We start from the raw sequence: 24,993 nt of genomic DNA on the forward strand, positions 1-24,993 counted from the left end.
CTAGCATATGTAAATTAAATGCACGTATCTAAAACCATGAAAAAATATATATAATATTCCAAAAAACTAATCCCAAATATATACATATATATATATATCTCAAAGACAGGCATATGCAAAATTTCTGTTAGAAAAACAATTTCTCCGAGATTACGTTTTAGAGTAATTAAAACAATAAATTAATGGTGATATTATTACTGCATTCCAAAATTCGAAGTAATTAACGATTTCGATCATTACTACGAAAAAAAAACGGGATGAAAAAGAAAGAATCCTGATACAATAACATTAAAAATTTGTGTGTTTACGTATAAAAATATATAATATTCTCAAATAGGTCATTTAAGCATAGTCTTTGATTTGGAAATATTTCCAGAAGTATTTCAGTTTTCATAATCTGAAGTAAAAACAAACCTGCTTTTGCAGAGAATATCCATTGGCAGTTGCCTTCAGAAAAGGTTTCAATTCATTGAAGCAAACCGATTTAATCTGAATCAACTGATGAATTCACGCTCCGACATTTCAAACGCATTACGACAGTCTCTTAAATGCCAAGGAATTCGATCAGCATTTCTCCGATTTCTTAAACGTCTGAGCAAAATCACTTCAGCCATCTTGTTTACAGTCGCTGTTAAGAGTTTGCGGCAGGTCAGGAGTAGCCGCAAAATTCCTCTATGGTAGTGACGTATTTTTAGTAGGCGTGTCCGAAAAGCGTTGCACTTGAATTCGGTTTTGCAATGCAAGTGCGATTACCATGACAAGCGTTGCACTTGAATTCGCCCCTAAGAGTTTAATATTTCGTCCAGTGGGCAGAAAGACTTGGAGACTAGAAAACTGTTTGTCTGCTGAATCTGAAAACATTAAAAGTCATCGGTAGCTTGCGGTGGTGCTATCTTCATCTCACGAACCGTTTCATTTTATTTATGAACTTGTTCACCTCTGAAATGCTTAGTGTCTCTAGAAATGCTATCGTCGTTAAAAATTTTTTATGTATTAAATAAAGATAGGAGATAGGCCCAGTAGCCTTTGCTCAAGTAATTGTTGCTTCGCGGGTTGCTCATCTTTCATGTAATTGTACTGTGCCGTATGCAACATCATTGCAGAAATTCATATTAACTATATATAAATACACGTGCAAGAAATCACGTATGTGTGAAATATAACAAAATTTAATGAATTATTCCTGGAAATCAAGCCATGCTTATATCACACACTAAGTAAGCCTCATGCGTAATATGTATTAACCTCCTTATAAAAATAACCACGTAAATTTGTACTCCGAAAGCTAGTTTGAAATATTCTGGGTAAAAATTCTGTATTTTGTAATCAGACCGGTTTCTAAAAAGCAGCAATTTAAAGAGCACCTGCATATCCATACAGGAGAGAAACATAGTTTGTGTGAGGTATGGAATCGGTTATTCCGACAAATGAGAGTTTTAAGCATATGGTTATTCGTTCAGAAGAGAACACTCATATGTGTGAAGTATGTAAGAAGCGATTTACTCAAAAACATAATTTAAGGAAGCACATTCTTATTCATACAGAAGAAAAACCTTATACTTGTGAAGTATGTAAGAGGTCATTTAATCAAAAGTCTAATTTAAATACGCATATGATTTTTCACAAAAGAGAGAAAACCTATGTATGTGGAGTATGTAAGAAGTCATTTATTCATAAAAATGGCTTGATCTACCACATGCATATTCACACAGGAGTAAAGCCTCATAACTGTGAAGTATGTGAGAAGTCATTTATTCGAAAGCATGAATTAAATAGACATATGCTTATTCACACAGGAGAGAAAGCTAATGTATGTGAAGTATGTAAGACGTCATTTCGTCATAAGCAGACTTTAAGGAAACATCTGCTTATTCATACGGGAGAGAAACCTCATGTGTGTGAAGTATGTCAGAAATCATTTAGTCAAACAACGTATTTAAAGAAGCATTTGCTTTGTCACACAGGAGACAGGCCTTATGGGTGTGATGTATGTAAGAAATTGTTTCGTGAAAAGCGTACTTTAAATATGCATATGCATATTCACACAGGAGAGAAGCCTCATAAGTGTGAAATATGTAAGAAGTCATTTCTTAATAAAAGCAATTTAAACCAGCATATGTTTATTCACACAGGAAAGAAACCTTATGTGTGTGAAGTATGCCAGAAGTCGTTTACTCATATGTGTCATTTAAATGCACATGTGTGTATTCATACAGGAGAGAAAATTCAGGTGTGTGAATAAGTCATTTACTCAAATGTGTAATTTAAACATGCATCTGCTTGTTCAAACAGGAGAGGAACTTCATGTGTGTGAAGTATGTAGGAAGTCATTTCTTCATAAGAGTGCTTTAAACGGGCATGCAGACAAAAGTGTAATTTAAACAAGCATATGCTTATTCCATACAAGACAGAAACTTCATATGTGTCAAGTGTGTAAGAAGTCATTTCATCATAAAGATTATTTAAACCAATAGCTCCTTATGTCACAGGAGAGAAACCTTATGTGTGAGAAGTATGTGGAAGTCAGTCGCTCAAAAGGGTGAATTCAACAAACATAAGCATATTCACACAAAAGAGAAACTTCATGTGTGTAACAAATCATTTAGACTCAAGGTTTGTTTAAATGAGCATATGCTTATTAACATAGGAGAGAAACCTTGTGTGTGTGTGTAAAGTATGCAAGAAGTCATTTAGACAAAAGAGCTATTTAAAAAATCATATGGCTATTCATACAGTGGAAAAACTTTATGTAAGGTATGTAAAAATTCATTTGTACTTAAACTACTTTTGTAAGTAAAATTTTAAATATTCATATACACAAAGGAGAGAAATCTTATGAGTTATTGTATTTAACAAATAAATTGGACAGAAAACTAATTGGAAGAAATGTGTGTTTGTCTAGATGAAAGAAAAGCTTCCTGTTTTTTTTTTTTTTTTTTTTTTTAAAGATGTTAATTAGAAACAACCTGTATGTGCAATGCAGTAAGAACTTGATCTATGTAGGAAAGAAGCCTCATTAAGCGAAGTCAAGGCTGGTTCATATTGGATGGCAGAATTTAGGAGCAGCAAAATTCTTCGGATTTAGAGAGGTGCTCAGTGGCAGGACTTAAGATTTGCAGAAATTATGCCAAATTGCATAAAGCATACTGTTTATTATGTGTGAGGTATGCAAGTTGTCCTTTGATCTAAATAAATCATAAACAGTTTCTTTGTTTTCACATGAGAAAAACTTCATTTTTGCAAGATAATGAATCTGTGAATAAGTAATGTAATTAAATATTAATTTAAAGAAGCTTATGATATGCTGCTTGAAATGTCTTGACGATTTCTCTTATTCTGAATCAGACTTTATAGGTTTTGCTGTTCTTCCACTCCTTCCCAACTTTTAACTCTTCACACTTGATTGCACATTGCACAGCATTTTTTAAAAAGTACTAACATGTGAAATGCATTGTTTTATGACATTCTATTGTATTCTGTAGGTTGAAATTTTTGCTTCTACTTCAAAAGTTAACTTTTTACATAACTGCATCTTAAATGTTGAGAATGTTGGGAAAAAAACATCACTGAGTTGAGTTTATACACATAGTGCTCTAAGTTTACAAGATCAGTTTCAGACTGTGCTTCTGTTGATACAGGCGTAGCTTGTATTATCTCAAGCAGCATGTATTTGTAAATTGCACATAAGAAAACATAGAAGTTGACTCTAAAAATATTATAAAAAATATCTGAGAAAAAATAGTAGATATTTATGTTACAATGTACGTAAGTTTGACATAAAATTTAGGTATGTTCATGCGAATTATTGTGCTTCATTCGTAACTTTACATTATAATACACATAAATTTCAAGGATTTACACAAGTTTTTGGTAAACATTTACATATATCTATCACATATACATAAATCCCTTCAATTTTTTTGCTTCACTTACGTGGATATATTTAGGTAAAATTATATTTCAGGGTACTCCTTGGCAATTTTTTGTTACCATTTGTGTTTACATCCAATGCTCTCTCCAGTAAAATGGCATCCAAAATATAATGCAATAAAACATAATTAAAACAAAAGTAAGCTCTAGTGCAGAATTGGGTGCCCTTTCGATTAGTGATTTTTTTTTTTTTTTGATGAAACCTCATTTTTGGTTACCCATGATAGTTTTAAGTTCCCGATTTTTTTTAAATGAAAATAGATTGATGTGTACATGGACAAATTTAAGGCAGTGCACAATGCCTAGTTTGTGCAATTCAGGGATTTTTTTTAAAGTGAAAACAGATCAATGTCTACATGGACACAGAGTTTGTGCAATTCTTTGACTTTTTATTTTGTTTTTGTGTAACGGCCATCTTGAAATTGTGCCTTCCTGGCGCCGATCTTGGCATCAAAAAAGAATCGCCAAAAACAAGAAGCACCCAATTGTAAACTTTTACTCAAAAATGTATAATCTCAATAAACTGTACTTTAAATCAAACAAGGAAATAACATAAGAATGAAAATACATGTTATGTAATCTACAGAATACAAAAAGGAAATATCAACTTACCTTATTTAAAAATTTCTATTTCTTCGGTATGTGCGACACACAAAATTCCTTAACAGCATCCAAAAACTATTCAAAATTATCTTAACTAGAATCTGTATACTGCTGTCTCAACAAATTCACAATGAAAAATCTTCTCCGTACTCTCGATGGCATTTCTTTCGAAAATCCTTTTTTGTTACACCCCACATACTTTCCACTGTGTTGCTATAAGCTCTGGTTTCCAAATCCTTAAATCTCACTGTGTAATTTAAGGAGAGCTGAATGAAGCATTTAAATCTTCATTTACACACCAGTCAATCAATGTTTTCTTTCGCAGTCATTCTAAAGTGTACAGAAACTTCAGGTTGGTTAATTGTACCACCAGCACGCATTTTACGGTGTAAAGCACAAAATAAGCAATGTACTTCCAAACCAACATCAAACACATAACTAAAGCCCTTACAAATATTTTCCCATCAGTCAAATTCACCATAATTACACAGCCAGCAGTGTCATAATAAGGTTTCCATACCATTCCATGAACAACTTGGCGATAATCAAACAACTACCCTAAACTATAAACTAAGCCATATTTAGTAAGTAAAAATGTATATAAATCTTACCTATTTTTTACTGTACATAAATGTATATAATTGATAAAAATTTACATAGATTTTTCCCAGTCTTTTACTGTACACAAACGTATACATTTGATAGAAACTTACCTAAATCTTCCCCATTTACTTTGCATAATCGGATAATTTTGGTAAAAATGTATTTCAATCTCCTCTTCTCTTTATTGTGCATAAGCACACATTTTTGGCAAAAAATTTACATGCATATTCAATTATGTTTTACTGTATTTATGTGTATATTTTTCATAAAATGTACATATATTTTTAAGGTGTACCTACATACTTTAGCAACATATTTTTTTCCATAAATCTATGCAAACAATATCCACATATTATGATTAAAATCTGAAAATGCACAGCAAAATGGAAAATATATGTAACTGAAAAATTTTAATGCAAAAAATTAAATTTCTGTTTAAAAATTATGCTGCACTTAAATTTTCTAGTACCCTTTTTCAATTACTCTGTAACTGAAAGAAGGTTTCTTGTATATTTATATGCAAAAATTCACAAATGAACACGTTTCATGAATCAACACATTGAATGAGAGTAATTTGTAAAGTTCTCTCAGAGCACTCCGAAAAGAAGTTTACGAAAATAAAATAAATTATTATTTTCATGCATACCTAATACACATCAAATTTGATTATAATTAATAATCTGATGCATATCTCTTTGATCTACATTAAATTATTATTACATCTTAAATTCTATTTATTATCTTCTCCACAGGCTACATAACACAAAACACTTTTTCCACATTTCTTTCTTAGAATACTGAGCGCAAATAACAATTAATATATGATCAATTCTCAGCTATGCATAAATTTCGTTACCAAATGTTTTATGATTAGAAGATTTCAAAAATTCAGTTAAGTTTTGTTCCAGTTTAATTGCCAACATTTGCTTAATAAAATAAATTGAATATTGTACCAAATGTAGTATGTATCCAAACTTAATATACAACTTATTCTAGTTAAATGGATAATGTATTTTCCATTTTAGCCTCATATATAAATGTTAGAATAATGATTAGAGTGATTAAATTTATATAAAATGTCAGGATTGTTTCCAAATTCCTTTTAAGCAGGAGAAAATAATTTTAAAGATGATTATAAATGCAAAATAATTTGGGTATCACATTAAAATAAAACATTTGCATACCTTTTTTTTTTATTTTCACGTTCCTGGAAAAAGGAAAACAAATGTAAAGTGCCAAAAAAACACTATTTTGAATTCATAAATTTTATTTTCAATCTTTTTAGAATTTGTATAATATTCATAAATGTGATGAATGAAAAATACCATAAAGACAGTTTTTTTCAGTACATTTCAATTCTTATATTTTTTTACAAACAACATGTGGAAAATATGACATAGCTTTTTTTTAATTCATATCATTATCATAAAAATAATGTGCAAAAAATACCATACCCTTATTTACAAAAATCATACATATATTTTTAGAGGCATGTTCAAGCAAAACTAGAGCTTCTTGAGCAAGCAAGATTGTTCCTTTGTAGTGGCTGTAAATGGTTTTCAGTATTGTTTTACATAATAATTATTGCTCAGTATCTACTCATAAGTATTCAGTCTTTATATCTATTACCTACCAAAATGCACTGTATAGATAGATCACATGCTTATTATTAAATACTTCTAATAATTAAATTCTAAAGCATGGCTAAATGTTCAACTCATATGTGTATTGTAACTTGTAGGTGCTTTATGTTAAACTTGATTCTTTCCATGTTTCATGCACAAATTCAAACATTAGTTAATAGCAATGTCTTTCTTGTGCTTCTCAAGACTGTATCAGGTACATTCATTTATGGCGAACAAATACTGAAGACTATGGCTATCTAACTATAGTATGATATGCGTCAATGTGTAACGGCGAACAAATACTGAAGACTATGGCTATCTAACTATAGTATGATATACGTCAACGTGTAACATTCACAAAACCAGTGCAAAAATATTGCACTGCTAAACAGAAGTAATATCTCACATATTTTCAATTAAATATTAGACATACTAAGTGCACCAGTTCCATGTACACTGCTCAAAGAAAAAAAATGGGACAGTTCTATATCTCCCGTTCTACTGGGCTGATTGACAAAATTCAAATTGCGATCCTCATGTCTCGAAAGTGCGACTTAGGATATATATTAGATTTATATATAGCACTATTCTAACATAGGTATTTTGACACAAAATCGGACTTTTTCTAAAATAACATACCAATTTTTTACATATTTCGATTCTGCAACTCAAGTTACGCCTAAATATGAAATGTTGTAAAATTTGGAGTGGAATTTATGGAGAAATTCACAAATTTATGTGGCACTTTTTTGTCATTTTGCGTCAAGAATAGTTCACTTGGCGAACTTCTTAATATATGGCAACCTGGTTTCCTTTACCATAAGAGGGAAAAAAGTCATCATTTTTTCCAAATAATATTCTTTATATTATATTTTTAATTATAACTTATTATTTTAAGTAATTTTTTCTTTTTCGAATTTCATTTTAATTGTTTAAGTTGCATGTTTTTTTTTTCGAATAACTGTTTTAAAAATTTCTATTTACCTATTCAAACTGCATAAATAAAGGTGCAGCGTTTATTTTTTTCAAATAGTTTTCTTTATATATATTTTTTGTCATAGTTATTATTTTAGGTAATTTTCAAATTTTTATACTTTTATTTTAATTGTTTGTGTTGCATTGTCTCTTCAGATAATTGTTTTAAAATTTTCTATTTATTTCTTCGAACTGAGCATTTTAAATATATTTATTAATATAAATTTTCCAGAATTTGATTTTATTTATTTGAAATGCGTTTCTTTCAGAAGAATACTTTGTAACCCAGAGTATGATGCGTTTGAAAACTGCATATATTAAAAGAGAAAATACAGTAAACCACAGTTAACACGCCTTTCAATGTTCCGTTCAGAAAAGATATATATAAATAAGAGAGATGTATAACCGACATTTTAACTTAGGATGACTTGCATACACTGCTTTAAACAGTTTTATCATTGTGCCCATTGCTTTACACAATTTTATCCTACATTTAGTTTCTTAAAATGTTATTCATATTTTAGTCAAATATTTTATTTTTTAAATCGCAAGAATCAAATATAATAAGATTAAAAGGTTTTAAATTAAAAAAAAAAATAGTAATACTAAATTTTACGCAAAAATTTATTTTTTCTTCTCTTTTTCTTCAGGCATTCTACTTTATTCTTGCTCTTTTTCTTTAGGCATTCTGCAAGTATATTAAAAAGCATCCAACTTTTCGAAATATCTTGATATTTCTGACAATCATTTTAAATAAAGTTATCGCCTTCCATTTCATAAAGGCCCACAAACGGCCGAGCGGTAAAGTCACTGAACACTGGCAGTTCATTCCGGGGTTCGAATCCCGGTAAACGGGCTGGTTGCATGGGCGTTTTCATAGATTTTCTCATTTGTACCGTGTATGATAGCTGGTTTCCCTTAGAAAGTTCTTCACGAAGTATTTCGTCAGAGCCTTTATCAGTCTTTAGAGGCTAAACATTTTGAAGGTATGAGATGAAAGGAAAGGCTGGTTTCATCAAGAAGTTTAGGTTTATTTAATTATGACAAAGCACACTAGGGCTATCTGCCTAAGGTGAGGGATGCCTTCGTGGAGGACTTTCTAAGGGAAACTGGCTCGCATACACGTTACACATGGGGAAAACCACGAAAACGCCCATGTAGCCAACCCGTTCGTGGGATTCGAACCTCAGACTGAACTAATAGTGTTCAGCGACTTTACCTCTTGGTCACTGTTTCATCAGGAAGAAAAAAAAAAAACGCCTTTAGGTGACATCCACATACAATACTGGATAAACTCCTGAATCTTCAAATAATTCGACTGAGAAAATCATGGGATTCTCCATTTATGATACGATATGATGTTCTATAACGTAATTTAAATTTATACAACCATATACAGTCAAAAGTCGTTAATTTGGACACCTATTATCCGGAATGATCTATAATCCGGCCCTCAAAGCTACAAACTTTCTGCTCATGCGTCGCATTGACACATGCGCATAAGACCTTTACGGCTGCGAATATGCGTGTGCGCATGCCCAAAATACGTTTACGCATGTGCGTTTAATGTATAGGCATTTAATGTATAAGCTAAGCTAAAATTATCTAATTCAGTTAATGTTGCAGATTGCGTTGTTCCTTAATCTTCGAATTTGTGTTAGTGTATTTAATCATGGCAAAGCACACTAGGGCTATCTGCCTAAGGGGAGGGATGCCTTCGTGGAGGACTTTTTAAGGATAATTGGCTCGTATACATGTTACACGTAGGGAAAACCATGAAAACACCCATGCAGCCAGCCCGGACCGAACTACCAGAATCTTCGAATTGGATCCGGCTTATTATTTTTTGCAGACTGTTAGAGCAATTTTATAAAAGTAAGCTTGAACTTTCGATTATGTCAAATAGAATTTCTGATATATATTTACTAATATGTAAAGGATCTACAAAGCGAAAGTATGTGTCGAAGTCCATTAAACAAAAGGTGGAATGGCTGCAAAAAATGGATAAAGGCATATCCTTTGTTTATCTAACCATTCCAAAATCTGTTTATCAATTTCACGCTGCTCTGCGGCGGGGGGACGCCACGGCGCGCAATGCATTGGAAGTTGATCTGTCAGCACTATCCTTATCTTCAGGGCAGATGTTTTTATTTTATTTGGCTTATAATTCCTTACTAAATGTAGTATTTCATCTTGATGTACTCCATCTTTGATATGATTTAAATCAAATTCCTCGTCATTATAATTCGCTTCCAATAGCGAAGAAAGTAAAGTAAACAAATAAATATTAAGCTTTTTTTTTTTTTTTTTTTTTTTTTTTTTTTTTTTTTTTGTAAATTTTGATACCCTTTAGATCATAATTGTTCTTATTTCATAAATTATGGCTTCACAGTTTTATTTTTATAATTTCTGCATGCCATCTTACCAGATTTAAACTGATTATCTATAATCCGGAATCGCCGAAGTCCCGACGAGTCCGGATTAACGACTTTTGACTGTAGTCTAAAACCAGTCGCTCTTCACTTTAATCAGCAATGATATCGTTTTTGTCTTTTCTGCTAACACAAGCTCAATTGATGGTATTTGCTGGTGTACACATCCAAGTGTTTTCTTTTTGAACGCCTAAATTCTTTGAAGTATCCTGAAAGTATATTCAAAAGCGTCCAACTTTTTGAAACATCTTGGTATGTCTGACAGCCAAATTTCCCTGCAAATGTTTGCTTACTTTTCTCCCTAATTTTCTTCTTTCCTTCTACAGTTATTTTCAGTGCTCACACAAGAAAATTAAGATTTTTCGATTGCCGGACTTCCATAAATTTTGCATTCTTGTCAATTTTTTAAAATATCAATTACATGAATTGCGTTTCAGCTGAAGACAGCTTTTCATTTTCTAGTCATTTTAACTATAAATAAAGTTTAAAGCGAAGTCCAAAGGATAAATATTTTAATTAAAAAGTTTTTGCTAAATGACAAAGAAATAAAACAGTCCAGCAGGGTTTATTCTGTACCACCGAGTAACCCGATTCTTATATCGGCTGAAACAATCTAAATCATATTAAAGATCATGCTTTTTATGCAATCTATAACGCGAGAGAAAAAGTAGCTTCTTAAAACATTCTTTCTAAGAGGATTAATATAAAAGATTATATTTATATATATTTTTTTAAAGTTGGGACTTGAACCAAACTGTCAAACTTTAAAAGTTTAATTTACATGGTGGTTATAATTAAAGTTTCAATTTGAAATGGTCATAAGGAAAACTACCGGACCAAATGTTATCAAACTTGGGAATCGTGTAAAGGAGGTTATGGGAATTTATTTTCCGCGGAAAAAAAAGAGTTCAAAAACTCACCACCAGGTGAAAAATGGCGCTGTATACAATATTGTTAAACGAAATAAGACACGAAAACATCTGTTTAAAATGTGTTTAATATTTTCCGAAACGTGTTACAAAGCATGTTCAATGTAGCGTCCAGCATTTTCCGAAAACAAGTTAAATCCTGTTACTGCATTCTCAAAAGCAGCTCTTAGCATATCAGGAGGAATATTACGGACATGTCAGTGTATCACATTTTTTATTTCTGCCAAATTGTTTAGATTATCACCATAAACAGTGCTTTTGAGATAACCCCATAGCCAAAAGTCACAGAGGTTGAGGTCTGGTGGGAAGTGTTGGCCTATAAGACGTTCATTCGTGAAATGTTTCCTAAGTAACTGTGCGGTGGGCCCAGCCCTGCATAAAAATCGTAGTATCTAAAATGCCACGTTACTGCAGCTCATGTATCAAAACATTTTAACATTGACTCTAAACGAGCTGCAATCACAGCGGTCCAGCTGTCGACTGCTCTTCAGAGAAAAATGTTTCAGTTATAAAACTAACTGTCATTCAACACTAAACAGTGTGGAATGACTGCTATGCAATCGAATGCAGTAGGAGAATGCAATGGAACTAGATAGATAACATGAGGGATTTCTTTGGCCCAAATCGATTAAAAGCGTTTTGAATCAGTATCTTTATGTTTTAGTGCCAAATTCAGGCTTCAAAAATTACAAATTAGCGATCTGTAAGAAAACGATTTTCAGATTGTACGCACTTGTGCGAGTGAGTTGCGATCTTACATTTTCTAATCGCTAATTCGTGGTTTTCACAGACGAATTTCTCACTTACACGGATAGCGCACTCGACTTTTATCGAATTTAACGCTTTTAAATGGTAATTTGCCTACTTCAAAGTTTCTTAAGGGTATACAACATATTAAACCCGTGTAACAAAAGGTTAAGTTAGATTCCGACCCATATTTCGTTTAACAATATTGCATACAACGCCATTTCCCCCCTGATGGTGAGGTTTCGAACTTCCTTTTTTTCGCGGAAAATAAATTCCCATGACCTCCTTTACATGATTACCAAGTTTGATAACACTTAATCCAGTAGTTTTCCTTTTATGACCATTTCAATTTGGAACTTTAATTATAACCACTCTGCATATTATTAAATTTTAATTTGAAGCTATGCGTTATATGTATACCATGCATAAATTTTTCGCTTTTATGGAAAAATAAAGAATCGAAGCAAATACACTTAGGATAATGGATCAAAACTGAAAAATCCCCTCCCTCCGAAAATAAAATATTGAAACTTCGACCTTGAATTTATTGGACTATCGAAATATTTAATTTGACATATCTTCTAAGTCCTAGTTCCGACAACAATTCCGTCAAAAGTTACGAATTACTTAAGCTGAAGTAAAAGATTTAGTATATATTCACTGTATGTTAATAAAGTAATCAGAGTGTAATAAAAATAGATTATAGAATTTACGCTGATGCAGCATTTTGTCTGACTGCACAACATGCAATGGAAGAGAAGGCTTGTAGAGATCTGTTTTTGACATGCCTCTAAAAGTAGATGTCATACTCCTTTTGTCTCTTCAATGTCAAAAAACTTTCCTTTGAGAGGCAACTTTAGTTTTTGGGAAAGAAAAATAATCACAAGAAGACAAATTTGAAGAGCATGCAGGACGATTGAGTACACATACTTATTTTCGGAACACAAGCGGTTCTCCGACTGGTTATTGAATAATGAAAAGATGCATTGTCATGCAATAAAAACATTTGGAATATGTTTTCTGACTGAAAACGTAAGATTAAAAGTCATCTGCTTAATTCACAGCCATTTACAAGTCAACTACTCGGGCAATTGCAGAATCGTTTTGATCCTGAGCTTGTAAGACAAACCTAATATCACTGGATTTAAACACTTCTTTAATCTTCAGAGAACGTTCCTTCTTTAGCTCATATTCCAAGAATATTAAGTGAATACAATTATTGGAAAAGAAATTGAATATTCATTTGCACTACAGCTTGGTAGTTTACTAACAAGTTAACAAAACTTAAATTCTGCTTTTTGTGTCTAAGAATACAACAATATTTTAAATATTTACAGATAAAATATTAAATTGGAGATTTAATTGGAGCCTCACCAGTTGCCTAGCATTTGAAGATTGTTAAATACTAATTGTTTGTTGTGAAGTCTAACCCAGGCTGCATGGTTGGTTTTCTAGGTTCTCTTTACAAAGGTTCTCTATGAAAGCATCTTAATCAAATAGCTCCCATGTTCTTTCTATGTTAAAATAACCAACTAACCTAGTTTAAGCGCGATTTCGAAGTGAAATTACTAGCAAAACCCGAATACTCATTAAAAATCATGTAGCTTGCCAATCGGGAGTAACATGAAAGATACGGTGCCAATAATTGAATTGCTGTTACGGTACGCTGTTTATAAACTTAGATGGTTATTCCTTAATTAAATAGCCCACTAGCGGCCGAGCGGTAAAGACGCTGAACACTGGTAGTTCGGTCCGAGGTTCGATTCCCGCGAAGGGCTGGCCGCATGGGTGTTTTCGTGCTTTTCCCCATGTGTAACGTGTATATGAGCCAGTTTCCCTTAGAAGGTCCTCCACGAAGGCATCCCTCCCTTTAGGCAGATAGCCCTCGTGTGCTTTGCCATAATTAAATAATCCAATCCAATCCTTAATTAAATATAATTGATTTGTAACTTCTACTAGAACTGACGGTAAGAATTGAAGTGCAAATAAATAATATCGTGTGCAATCTTGATTGATATAAAATTAAAAATATTTGCACAAAAAAATATTTGCATTCAGATAGAAAGTTTTTTGAAATATTTGCAATTACTTTATAAGAAGGATTTATTAATAACCGTAATAATTACTAATTATATTACTGATGATTAGGATTCAGTTCTTGACAATTACATTCTAAATTAGAATTTTAAGGATATAATGAAAATACGCAACGCACAAAAATACATTTTAGGATAAAAAATGAGATGATTTTTTTATGTTTTAAAACTTGTTAAATTCATTTAATAAACATCGTATCCTCGTTGTTAATTGAATCCAGAATGTGTGGTGTCGTTTATATAATTATTCTTACTTGTCCACAGAATCTGCTGACTTATCCAGCCATTAAGTAGCTGCAGATCATTTCTACATAACCATTGAACTTCCATTAATTCAATCTCTAGAGGGTTGTATGTTTATATCATAATTTGACTTTTATAAAAATTATTATTCTAAATCTTATGTTTCTATAAAAATATACTGTGCTTTAAAAATATGGATGATAGTATCAGCCGCTCTTTCAGCCACTTCAAAAGCAACAGTTTGTTTAGAAATAAATTATGCAGTTAATGTCATAAAATTCAAATAAACATCAAACGAAAATTCTCAGTTTTAGACAATTCGATTTAACGAAGTAAAGTAGCAGACAATAAAACGCCGAAGGTAAAAATTTACTCTTATTTTTTTTTTTTATTTATTTATTTATTTTTTTTTTTTTTTAAGATAGAGAGAAATTTTAAAAAATAGTTAAAAATTTGAATAATATCATCTATAATTTAAAAAAATAGCTTTTCATATAGTATTAATAAATATTTATTATGCATCATTGAGGGAAAAAATGTCATATAATTAATTCTCCGTAAAATTTTACTTGAAATTTAAGGTCAAAAATAGCTGTGGCAATTCACTGTAACAAAAATCCATAGACCACATTTGGCGTTATTATCGCTCAAAAAAAAAAAAAAAAAAAAAAAAAAAAGTCAAATTTCAAAACGCGAAAATATGTAAATTCGCGTATATCTTGGAAAGTTTTGAATAAAAAAGTCTAATTTTTTGCAGATATGCTTAAAAATACACCTTCTTTAAGATGATGGCAAAAATTTTATAGATTATAATTCAAAATTTTTTTCGAAAAATTTATAAAAATTATTTAAAAAATAAAACACAAAAAATGGGTAAAATTTATTTGGAATGAACCTAAATTTCGAAATGTGAGAGAAAAAATCAAAAAAGTTTAATAAAAAAAGAGATATAAATAAATTGGCCAAATTCAATTAACATTGAGGAGCTAAAATTTTAAAAACTACTCGTACGATTTTTACAAAACTTGGTATTCTGGCATAATTTGAGTTGTAGAATCGAAATATGTAAAAAAAATTTTGTTATTTCAGAAAAAGTCCGATTTTGTGTCAAAATACCTATGTTAGAATAGTGCTATATATAAATCTAATATATATCCTAAGTCGCGCTTTCGAGACATGAAAAACGCAGTTTGAATTTTGTCAATCGGCCCAGTAGAACGGGAGATATAGCACTGTCCCATTTTTTTTTTTTTTAACACTGTATATAAGGTATATAGAAGAGTTTTGGAAAAAAGAACCATTCAGGAAATATTTTAATATAAGTAAGAGTTCCATGTATGCTAGATATTTTACTGGATATTTAATCAAAAACTTTTTTTTCAATCTAATAGCAAAAGAAATTTAATTTTTAGCTTGCAAAGATGCACACTTATGTTATAAGCATAAAGACTTTTGTAGAAAAAGAATGTCTCAATTTCAGCTTGCAGCTTGTGCTCAGCATTCAGAATTGGCACAGATTTTCATTATAAGAATTTAAAGTTTAAGAATTTTTTTCCTAAATTGTTCGTATAGTAATGTAGTTGAATAGAAACTGACCAAATTTGGCACTTTGTCTCCATTTTTGTGGTTTTAATTCAAAGAAACCCTCTTTTGGAATTTGATGTAACAGATTTTTATAAAGCAAGACCTTTATACGAGTAGAAATAACTAGGCTCTGCCAGATTATTTTAAAATTTTTTTTCGTGGGAAACTTTAAAATTTCTGGTATCTGTATCTGTTTATGCTATTTAATGAAACTTATTTTTTTAAATTATAACCACAAATGCTTTCCTTTAAATTATTTAGAGTCTCTAGAGCAAAATAAGTAAAAAATATTGAAATTATCAAGATAGAAATAACCTTGTAGAGACATTAGGTATTTTTGGAAGTAGGCAAGAAAAATGTATAAATTACCATTGTTTTAAAATAATGTTTTCAAAAAAGATAATATAAAATTTTATATTATCTTTTTTGAAAACATTATTTTAAAACAATGGTAATTTATACATTTGTAAAATGCAGATTATGAGCTTGCAAATGCCTTGATAATTAAATAACTTCAGGTGCCCTTTTTTTAATATTTATTGCATCGATCATAGATATTTTAGCATTAGTCAGTAACTTTTAAAATTCACACATGTCAGTTTATAATTACTAACACATAATGCATTTTTAATGACATTCTCATGAATTAAATCTGAGAGATACATAACGTATGACTAATTCAGGATGCAGTATAAATTTATATAAGTTAATTGTGATACAACTGTTTTAGATCCAAAAATTACAGAAACAGCATTAATCTTTGTTAACATCATTAATAGCAAAATACTAGTCTTGGGTTTATTTCCACGAAAAATCAAGAAATGATTTTCTTGCATTTTAGTCTATGTGTCATATGTTTGATCAGATAGCCTGGCTGAGTAAAAGTAAGCGGCCAGTGTAACTCTGATTCAAAATCTGGTTACGACCACGTGCAGTGCTGATAAGGACCACGTGTTTCCAAAACTCCTTTGCCAATGCTTTATTCTTCTTCTTTTTTCCCCTTTCTAGGAATTTTGTTCTCCTGATGAGGAGGGACCTTTAGCTGCCCTCAAAATCAGTTGAGTATTTTAATATACTTACGCTAAATACAAGGTTGTTATTGCAATTTTGATTGCCACACTGGCGTGTTTCTCTTCTATTCTATGTGTAGTCTTAGTTTTCACCAGAAATGACAAAAACTGCTGTGCAAGTCCTCAGCTATGCAAAACACTTAACATTTTCCCATAGAGCAGAGAATCTGCAATCTCTGTGGCAAAATTTAAAGAGAAGTAGAAAGCTATCTGGTGTGAATGCTACATGCATATCTGGATTAGCATGTGAATAATTTTGGCAACATCATAGGATGCCACATAATATGTTTTGGTTGCATATTGCCTCATCAGTATTTTGTTGCAGTTTTTCTGTGGAGGAGCAGATAATTAGAAATTACCAAATATGTAGTAGAACACAGATATGTTACCTAAATGTAACTAGAACAAAAACTCGTTTGTGTCTAAATGAAATTTTTATATTTTCAACAACATTTAAAGTTAACCATACAAATACAAAATGATAGTTAATCATGTATTTCATTATTGTTAAAACTTGAATAAATTAAATGACTTAATATAACTAATATTAAATGACTGCTTATATTGTATACATAAAATGAAGGTATATGTAAATTAATTTTATCATATCAATTAAATTATTTAAAAAATCATTTTTTATACATTGACAAGCTGAAATTAATTAAAGTTACAGGTAATTCAGACAGTGATTTTGTAATTAATGGATTATGCAATTCATCGAGGGCTTTCTAAGCGAAATTGGCCATTTACACATGAGTAAAACCACAAAAATGTGTATGTAGCAGCCCGTTCACAGGATTTGAACCTCGAACCAAACTACCAAGTGTTCAGAACTTTACCGCTCGGCTGCTGTTGGGCAGCCTCAGATTTTGTACTGCACTAATACTAATATTTGCATTTAACTATGGTTTTTTTTTTTTTTTTTCCAGATAAAATTTAATTGCATGAATATGCACAATATGTCATTTGCAGTGTTCTTTAAAATAGGTATCTCAGGGCAAAATTTTATTCCCTGTTTTATAACAATGATAAACTCTACCTTTGTAAGGTTCCTGCCCCTAAATTCAGTTTTTCTTTTAGTTAACAGAAAAATGTGGATGGAAGAAAAATGACTTGAAATATTATATCAATTGAAATGGGAAAAACCTAACATCTTTATGAAATTATATTTGCCATGCATTTAATAAAGACCCTGAATTATCATTATCATGAAGAACTGTGAAGATATCACTGCATAATAAAACTGAATAATGAAAGGAAAAAAAAGATTCTTGTTTGTTATTTTTGGCAGTTACAAAAAAAAAAAAAAAAAAAAAAAAAGCTTATTCTGCTCACATTAAGAACAATATGAATGCGATAGAGTGGAGTATTATTTCCTCTGATTCATCATCATTATGTCATTCATTCATATGTCAGGTAAAATTTTTGTTCTGATATGATTGAAGGACAGATCTATCTCTGAACAGTGTAAGAATCTCAACAGAATTAAGTAAATTAACCTATAGTCATGAGTAACTGAAAATTCATCTCAGATATTTGTACAGTACTCCAAAATAATTTTTTTTTTTTTTAATTTATTATTTTTGGTACTTAGGTATCATTGTAACCACCTCAGTAAAAATCACCAAATTATGGCAACCATGCACGTAAACATTCATCGGGCAACCGTACTCGTACTTTCAGTTAAGCAAGTTTACTATTTTTTTAAGTGTTCTTTTTGTCATTATTTTTGTTACAAGTTCCAACACAGTTTTTATAGACAAATCATGATAATTTTTTTAAAAGCCTTAAATTCAATTTTAAAATATTCAGTCCAGGATTTTGCCTGCAGTAAAATTTCTGCAAGAATATAGTATTTTTATTGCAAAATCGCTAAATGGAGGAATAGCGAAGTGAGTTTGATAAACAGCCTATTAATAATGCTAATGTTGTGTGGCTGACAGGTTTGTGTGGTTCTCTTATGTTTTTCTGAGCGAAAACAGAGCGTTGTGTTCATAGGGAGATCGGAGCATAAAATTACAGAATGATTTTGCTTAATTCTTACTTAAAATTTGTATTTTAAATTACTAAGGTGTTTTATATATATATATGGTAATACCTTCTTGAAAAAGACATCTAAGAAACTACTTGACAGGACAGCAAGTTTAATTACATTTAAAATATTTACATTTTTAACAAATAAATTAATATAAACAATTAACTTCTTCAATGCATTTTTATTTACGTCTTTATCATCGTCGTTCTTTTACTGCATCTTGAATTCAACTCATCTATTGCCAACTCACAAAATGAAAAATAAAATATTCAAAGAATTATATGATGCAACAATCCGTACACCGTCTGTTATTCAACATTGGCACTACATCATTCGGCCATCTTGCACTCATCTGGTCCTTCAGGCGAAACTGCAAATACAAAGAAAAGACAAAAGCAAAACAAGAACGATAATAAAAATAAAAGTTAAATGTTTTTTAGAGTCCTGATCGTCTTTCAGTTTCAAGAATGTGAAAATGAGCAAACATCTTCAAGCTTCATCTGCCATAGAAACAGTAGCTAACGTCTTTAACTGCAGTTTCTTCGTCTTTAGGCATCCTCTCGTTCTTCTTTTAGAAGTCTTTCTTTTCGTCTTAAGAGCGTCATCTCCGTGAATATACAAAAAAAAAAAAAAAAGTTTTCGCCTTTATACAAAAATATATAATTTACTTCTTTTTCTTCTTCAATTTTCTTCTGTCTATATTAGTCCTAGCAGTTAATTGTTCCATGGTTTTAAAAATTCAGTGCATGTCGTCGTACAGTTGGGGATCTTCGTGACTTCCTTCTTTGACTACGTCGTAAGTATTCCCTCCTTTAGTTATTCTTTACAGTCCAAGGTATTTTGGTTTTAATTTCAAATGCGGACCAAATTGTTTTCTTTTTATAGCTACCAAATCTTCGACTTTGTAAGGTCTTGGTTCTCTTCTCCTTAAATTGTACGTCTTCCAGTGGCGTAACTAGAACTCTTGGGCCCCTATGCAAAAAATTTTCCTGGGCCTCTTTTCCCAATAAATTTAATGTGCTTAAAAATAAAAAAATAATAATAATAATAAAAAAAGCGAAAAGTTAAAAAAAAATTCAAGGATTGCAGGAGCCAATGTTTTCATGAGGATTTTTATCACATCTGGATTAATTGTTAAAAAATAAAAGCACGTTCTTAGGGAACCAGTTGAAAGGTACGTAACAGGAAGAAAGAATAAAAAGGAATGTAATTTCCCTTGACCAACTGGTGAAATGAAAATTTGCTTTAGTCTGGGTATTTGACGTCAGATGATTTTAATTCAGTTACTTAAGACTTTTTGTGTGAGTGCGAAAGACAGATTTTTCTCTCCTTTCACTGAGATGCATACTGATAATAAATGAATAAGTCTATATAAAAAAAGGAACATGTCAACGTATATTATTAAGAAAAGGAAGAAAGCCTAAATTGCGGAGATTTTTATATAAAATCCAAGAAGTTTTACATACTAATGTTTTAAATTTTTATATAAAATCTGCGCCTATCGCCTGTTTAAGTTTTTTCGCTTAAGTTAGCAAGCTTATAAATATTTAGTTATATTATAAACTGACAAACATTAAGATTAATTGATAAAAGTACAGAAAGGCTATGACATTAGTGTATAGTACTCTGTGATATCAAATTTGGCCCAGTTCGTACCCTACCTTTCGAACATGATTTATGCAATAATATACAAGTAATAAATAAGAACTTTTATAATGTAAATGAAACATTTGTTAAATATAAAACATATTTATTATAAACTTCTTAAATAAAACTATTTGAACATACAATTTTTGTAGAAAATATGTATGGTAAAATTTTTTTTCTGTCTTTATGAAAAACCTTTTGGTACACTAAACTACTTGAATACATGATTTTTATAAAAAATGCTAAAAGAATGATAAAGTTTTTTAATTTCCTTTCCATTTTCCTCAGTCCGTACTGCTCTTCCTCTCTAATTTTTTCCTCCCTCAATAAGTGTAATGATAACATTGGTGGCCAAAATTCATCATAAAGAAAAAAATCCTTCTTTTAAAATTTGCGTCTCCTAACCTTCATTTCCACAAAATTGTTTATCAATAATTGGACGTCCATTTTCTCAGCCATCTCAGCTTCAACGCTCAATAGTGAAAGGTTTGACAACCAATCTTGTGTCATGCTGTTTTTTATATATGTTTTTATTAGTTTCAGTAGTGAAAATGCCCTCTCACTCGTGGCTGTGGTTACAGGTAATGATAAATACAATATAAGTAAATTGCACACTCCCGAATAACTACTTGTCATGTCATAATATTTTACCATTGCTAATTTAGCTAAATCCTTAAAGGATTTCAAATTTTGGATTTCTGTTCTGAAAGTATTTATAAATAATAAAAGTTGTACTTCCAGTGCAAGTCTTCTTTATATGTTTTCTGTATTTTTGAAACATTATTAATAATTTCCGTATTTGTTAACAATGACAGTGTTTTAGGTTCTTTATTTCTCATTTATTTTTCAAATTTAGTTTCTATGCCCCATTTATTTGCAATAAACTCAGCTTCTTCCATAATGTCTTCAAACTTGTTTCTCATATCTTGCATATTAACAGAAATGCTTTTTAGATGTTGATGAGCTCTATTCAAGTCGATTGATTTTCGATTGTCGAGCCGATTGATGGGTTTATCGATACTGCACTAAAGCGCAGGAAGTGTTTAAAAAATTTTGTTTAATTTTGGCCTGTTGTGATGTTTCTTAATGTATGGAAACATAGATTATATTTATATTTCATATTTATCATAAAAATATTCATGTTAATATAACAATACGTTATTAATATTAGTAGACGTTTGCATTGTTAATGGTGATAATTTTGGATTTTTCAGATAAATGGATTAAAAGTTTAGCTGAATTGAAGTTTTAGCAAGTTTTAAATTATAAGAATTTAGTTTATGATTAATTTAGATATTACAAATCAATAACTTACCTTTATAATGAAGAATTATATTTGAGATCACTTTGAAATTTAATTTTAAAGAAAAACTTCTGTTTGTTCTCGCCATAGACTAGAGAAATGGCATTAGAATAAGAGCAAGTTTAAGTTCAGTTTACTGTTCTGAGTCATCAGCCAATTTACAAGTATAACTTGAGGGGGTAATGTTTCACACTTCAATGCAGCTGTTTAACGAAGAAACTGGCCCCGCCTCGACTATAAATTTCCAGTGTCTCCCCAAATTGAGTCACAGTAAAACTTTCATCCAAGATTTTACTGTAAAGATGTCCATTGTCCATTTCCCTTTTAAAACGCTGAAACATCTTTTTCTCCCCCCCCCTTCAGTCAAATTGTACAATTATTATTGTCATATTCCAATGATACATAATACATCACCTGCAATATCTTTCTACATTCCCTCTGTACTATAAATGCATTTCAGTTAATGTATAATTATTAAATATTGAACAGTAAAAATTATGGATATTCGAATATTTTTAGGAAATTCTTCACAAGTTTACGATGAAATCATAAACAGGTAGAAACAAATTTTATTGATATGTATCCAAAGAGCTTTGAAAATGATTGTGTAATACGAAATAGAAATTTTAAAATTAATCTAAATTTAAATAACCACTGTAGCAAAATATGATATTCCCTTCCAAGTTTCAAGGTCCCAGAAATGTTTAATAATTTAGAGTTAAGCTTATTGACACTAACGTATATTTGAAGATGAGTACTCGCACTCTGTCGCATGGATTCTAAAAGTAGTACACATAAATAGTATTTGCTTAGGAAACAAGCAGAAAGTTTCTTCATAACTAGTAAAAATAAAATTGTATGAAACATGTTTTGCGTACTTCGTAGAGAAATGCGCAAAACTTCATTTAGGAAAATAGGTTTGTTGTACCCCAGGTGGATCAGAAAGCAAAAATCAGTTAGGAAAAGCTGATATGTCTCAGAAATTAATGACCTCAGATTTCCAGTCTTTACATTGTTTATAAATTAAGCAGTATCACTTTTTTATCTTAATCATTAATTTATTAATGACAAAAATATAAAAAATAAATATGTATGCGAACATATATTAACGGAAGCTATTTTAGAAAAGTTATGCAGTGATGCCAAAATGAAAGAGAATAATGTATAAAGGGATTTTATGAGTGAAAATCGCATCATTTACTATTAAAACGTGTTAATTAAATTTTTTATTTTGCAAAAATTATTGAAATATTGCAATAACGGGAAAGCATTCTTTTCTGAAATATTCCATTCGTTTGTGTAGTGAAAATAACAACGTAATTCGCGTTCTTTCAGATGTTGTAATGCAACTTAAAACTATTAGTGCAACGCTGCCATTGATATGTTAAATATTTTCTGTAATTAATTTATCGAAATTTAAGAAGTTGTATATACTTTTAGTTGTGTGATGCCATTTTTATTTTCATTATTATATTGTTATTGATGATTTCACGTACTGAATGCTGTGCAAAGTAAATTAAAAGAAAAAGTAAAGTAAATTGTAAAATTTCATTTCAAATAACGATTAGAAGGTACTCCATGAAGGCGTTCTTCCTCTTGGGCAAATAGTTCTCAAATGCTTTATTATTATATAATAATTCAATTCAATTCCATTTAAATGATGTACAAATTATTGCGCATTACTCAATTATACGCTTAAATGTTTCACATTGTTAAAAAAATTGTAATTTATGATATTATTTTCAAACGAAGAGAGATTAATATATTACTTTCAAAACAAATTTAATGTCTTCAGAATTATCTTTTACAGGTAAGTGTGAATTTTTGGTAGATGGGTAATTTACAGGTTAAGAAACACTACAGCTCTTCTCTTTTCTAAAGCAAATCAAGTAAATCCTCAAACGAGTTCTGTGCTTTCAGATTTAATTCTCGATTAGGGATTTGAAAGAATTCCTAACCTGCATTTTATCTGCAATGTGCAAATATTTTGAAAATTTTGATATGAAAAATTGAATAAATATTTATTTACTCATTATTTCAAGTAAAAAAATATTCATCCATTCCCATTTCCTACCCCCATGAGTGAAAAAGTAATAAATTTCGATAAATTTAATAAAAAAATTTCATTAAATTTACCCCGGAAATTAACTGAAATATTTGGCCGCTTAAAATGTCTAAGCATCTCTGTGTTCGTAGCCTGTTGTAAAACTTCCCCCCTTTTTTTTTCGGACCTTGAATTCATTCAAAAATCCCTAAGCCAAACGGGAAATCTCTCCTTTCCAAATGTGGTGTCATAAATTCTTAGCGTTTCCTTAGAACGGCATTTCGACACATGGAGGTAGGAAAGGGAGGAATGGGCCAACCCGCGCTAAAAGTGAAGCACTGCTTCGAAGCTTGGGTCACCAGATGGGGTGTTCTTTGTTTACATTCAGAAGCTCGCTTGACAAGATTCCGATAGTATTTCGACACACGACAGTTCCGTAGAAATCGAAAAAAGGGACACTTTCGCATGAAAGAAACATTCATAGTGTGATGGATAATAGCAATTTGTATAGTTTAGTGATATTTACGCAAAAATCACATCTTGGTTATTTTTCGATAACTAACAAGAGTGATTTTGATTATGAACTTGTTTTATAAAATTATAAGCTGTTGCACTACAAAAATATAGATTTTAAGAAAAATGTTGTGCTTAAAGAATGAAAAATACCTTACGGTACATTTAAAATTGTATACGTCTTTCGATACCCTTGATAGAGTATTCTCTACTTTTATTTTATTTTCCGAACGTCAAAATGTTTTAAATAAAACAAATTTTTTTCATATCCATATATTATTGTAACATGTACCTTTTAAAATTTTGTAGAGGAGAGGCTTTACTGCTGCTCATTTTAAACCCATCGTGTTAATTTTATATATCTGAAAAATAATCACTTTGGGCTTACACGTTTTATGAATATAAAATTATGTATGTTAAAATATTTGTAATTAGGCACATAGGTCAGATTAAGTTTTTATTAAATAGAGTAACGCATGCAAGGGCTATCTGCCTAAAGAGAGAGATGCCATCATGGAGGAATTTTGAAAAAAAAACTTACCTTTGAGTGGGTATTAAAAATAATACTTATAATTTTCATTCAAATTATATTCATATATATTTTTTATGTAAAA

General features: G+C 30.6%; 1 protein-coding gene across 1 annotated transcript; it reads left to right on the plus strand.

Annotated features, from left to right (window-relative positions):
• The first annotated feature begins 826 nt into the window (after positions 1-826).
• Positions 827-3,218, plus strand: LOC146996851 (uncharacterized). Its single transcript, XM_085818938.1, has one exon. It carries the CDS (start codon positions 1,406-1,408, stop codon positions 2,240-2,242), a length of 837 nt encoding a protein of 278 aa, XP_085675064.1. The 5' UTR covers positions 827-1,405; the 3' UTR covers positions 2,243-3,218.
• Positions 3,219-24,993: the final 21,775 nt, after the last annotated feature.

Source organism: Stegodyphus dumicola, chromosome 6, assembly GCF_044657685.1.
Source record: "Stegodyphus dumicola isolate Sdum_Otavi_A_Nest chromosome 6, ASM4465768v1".
NCBI classification, from domain to species: domain Eukaryota; kingdom Metazoa; phylum Arthropoda; class Arachnida; order Araneae; family Eresidae; genus Stegodyphus; species Stegodyphus dumicola.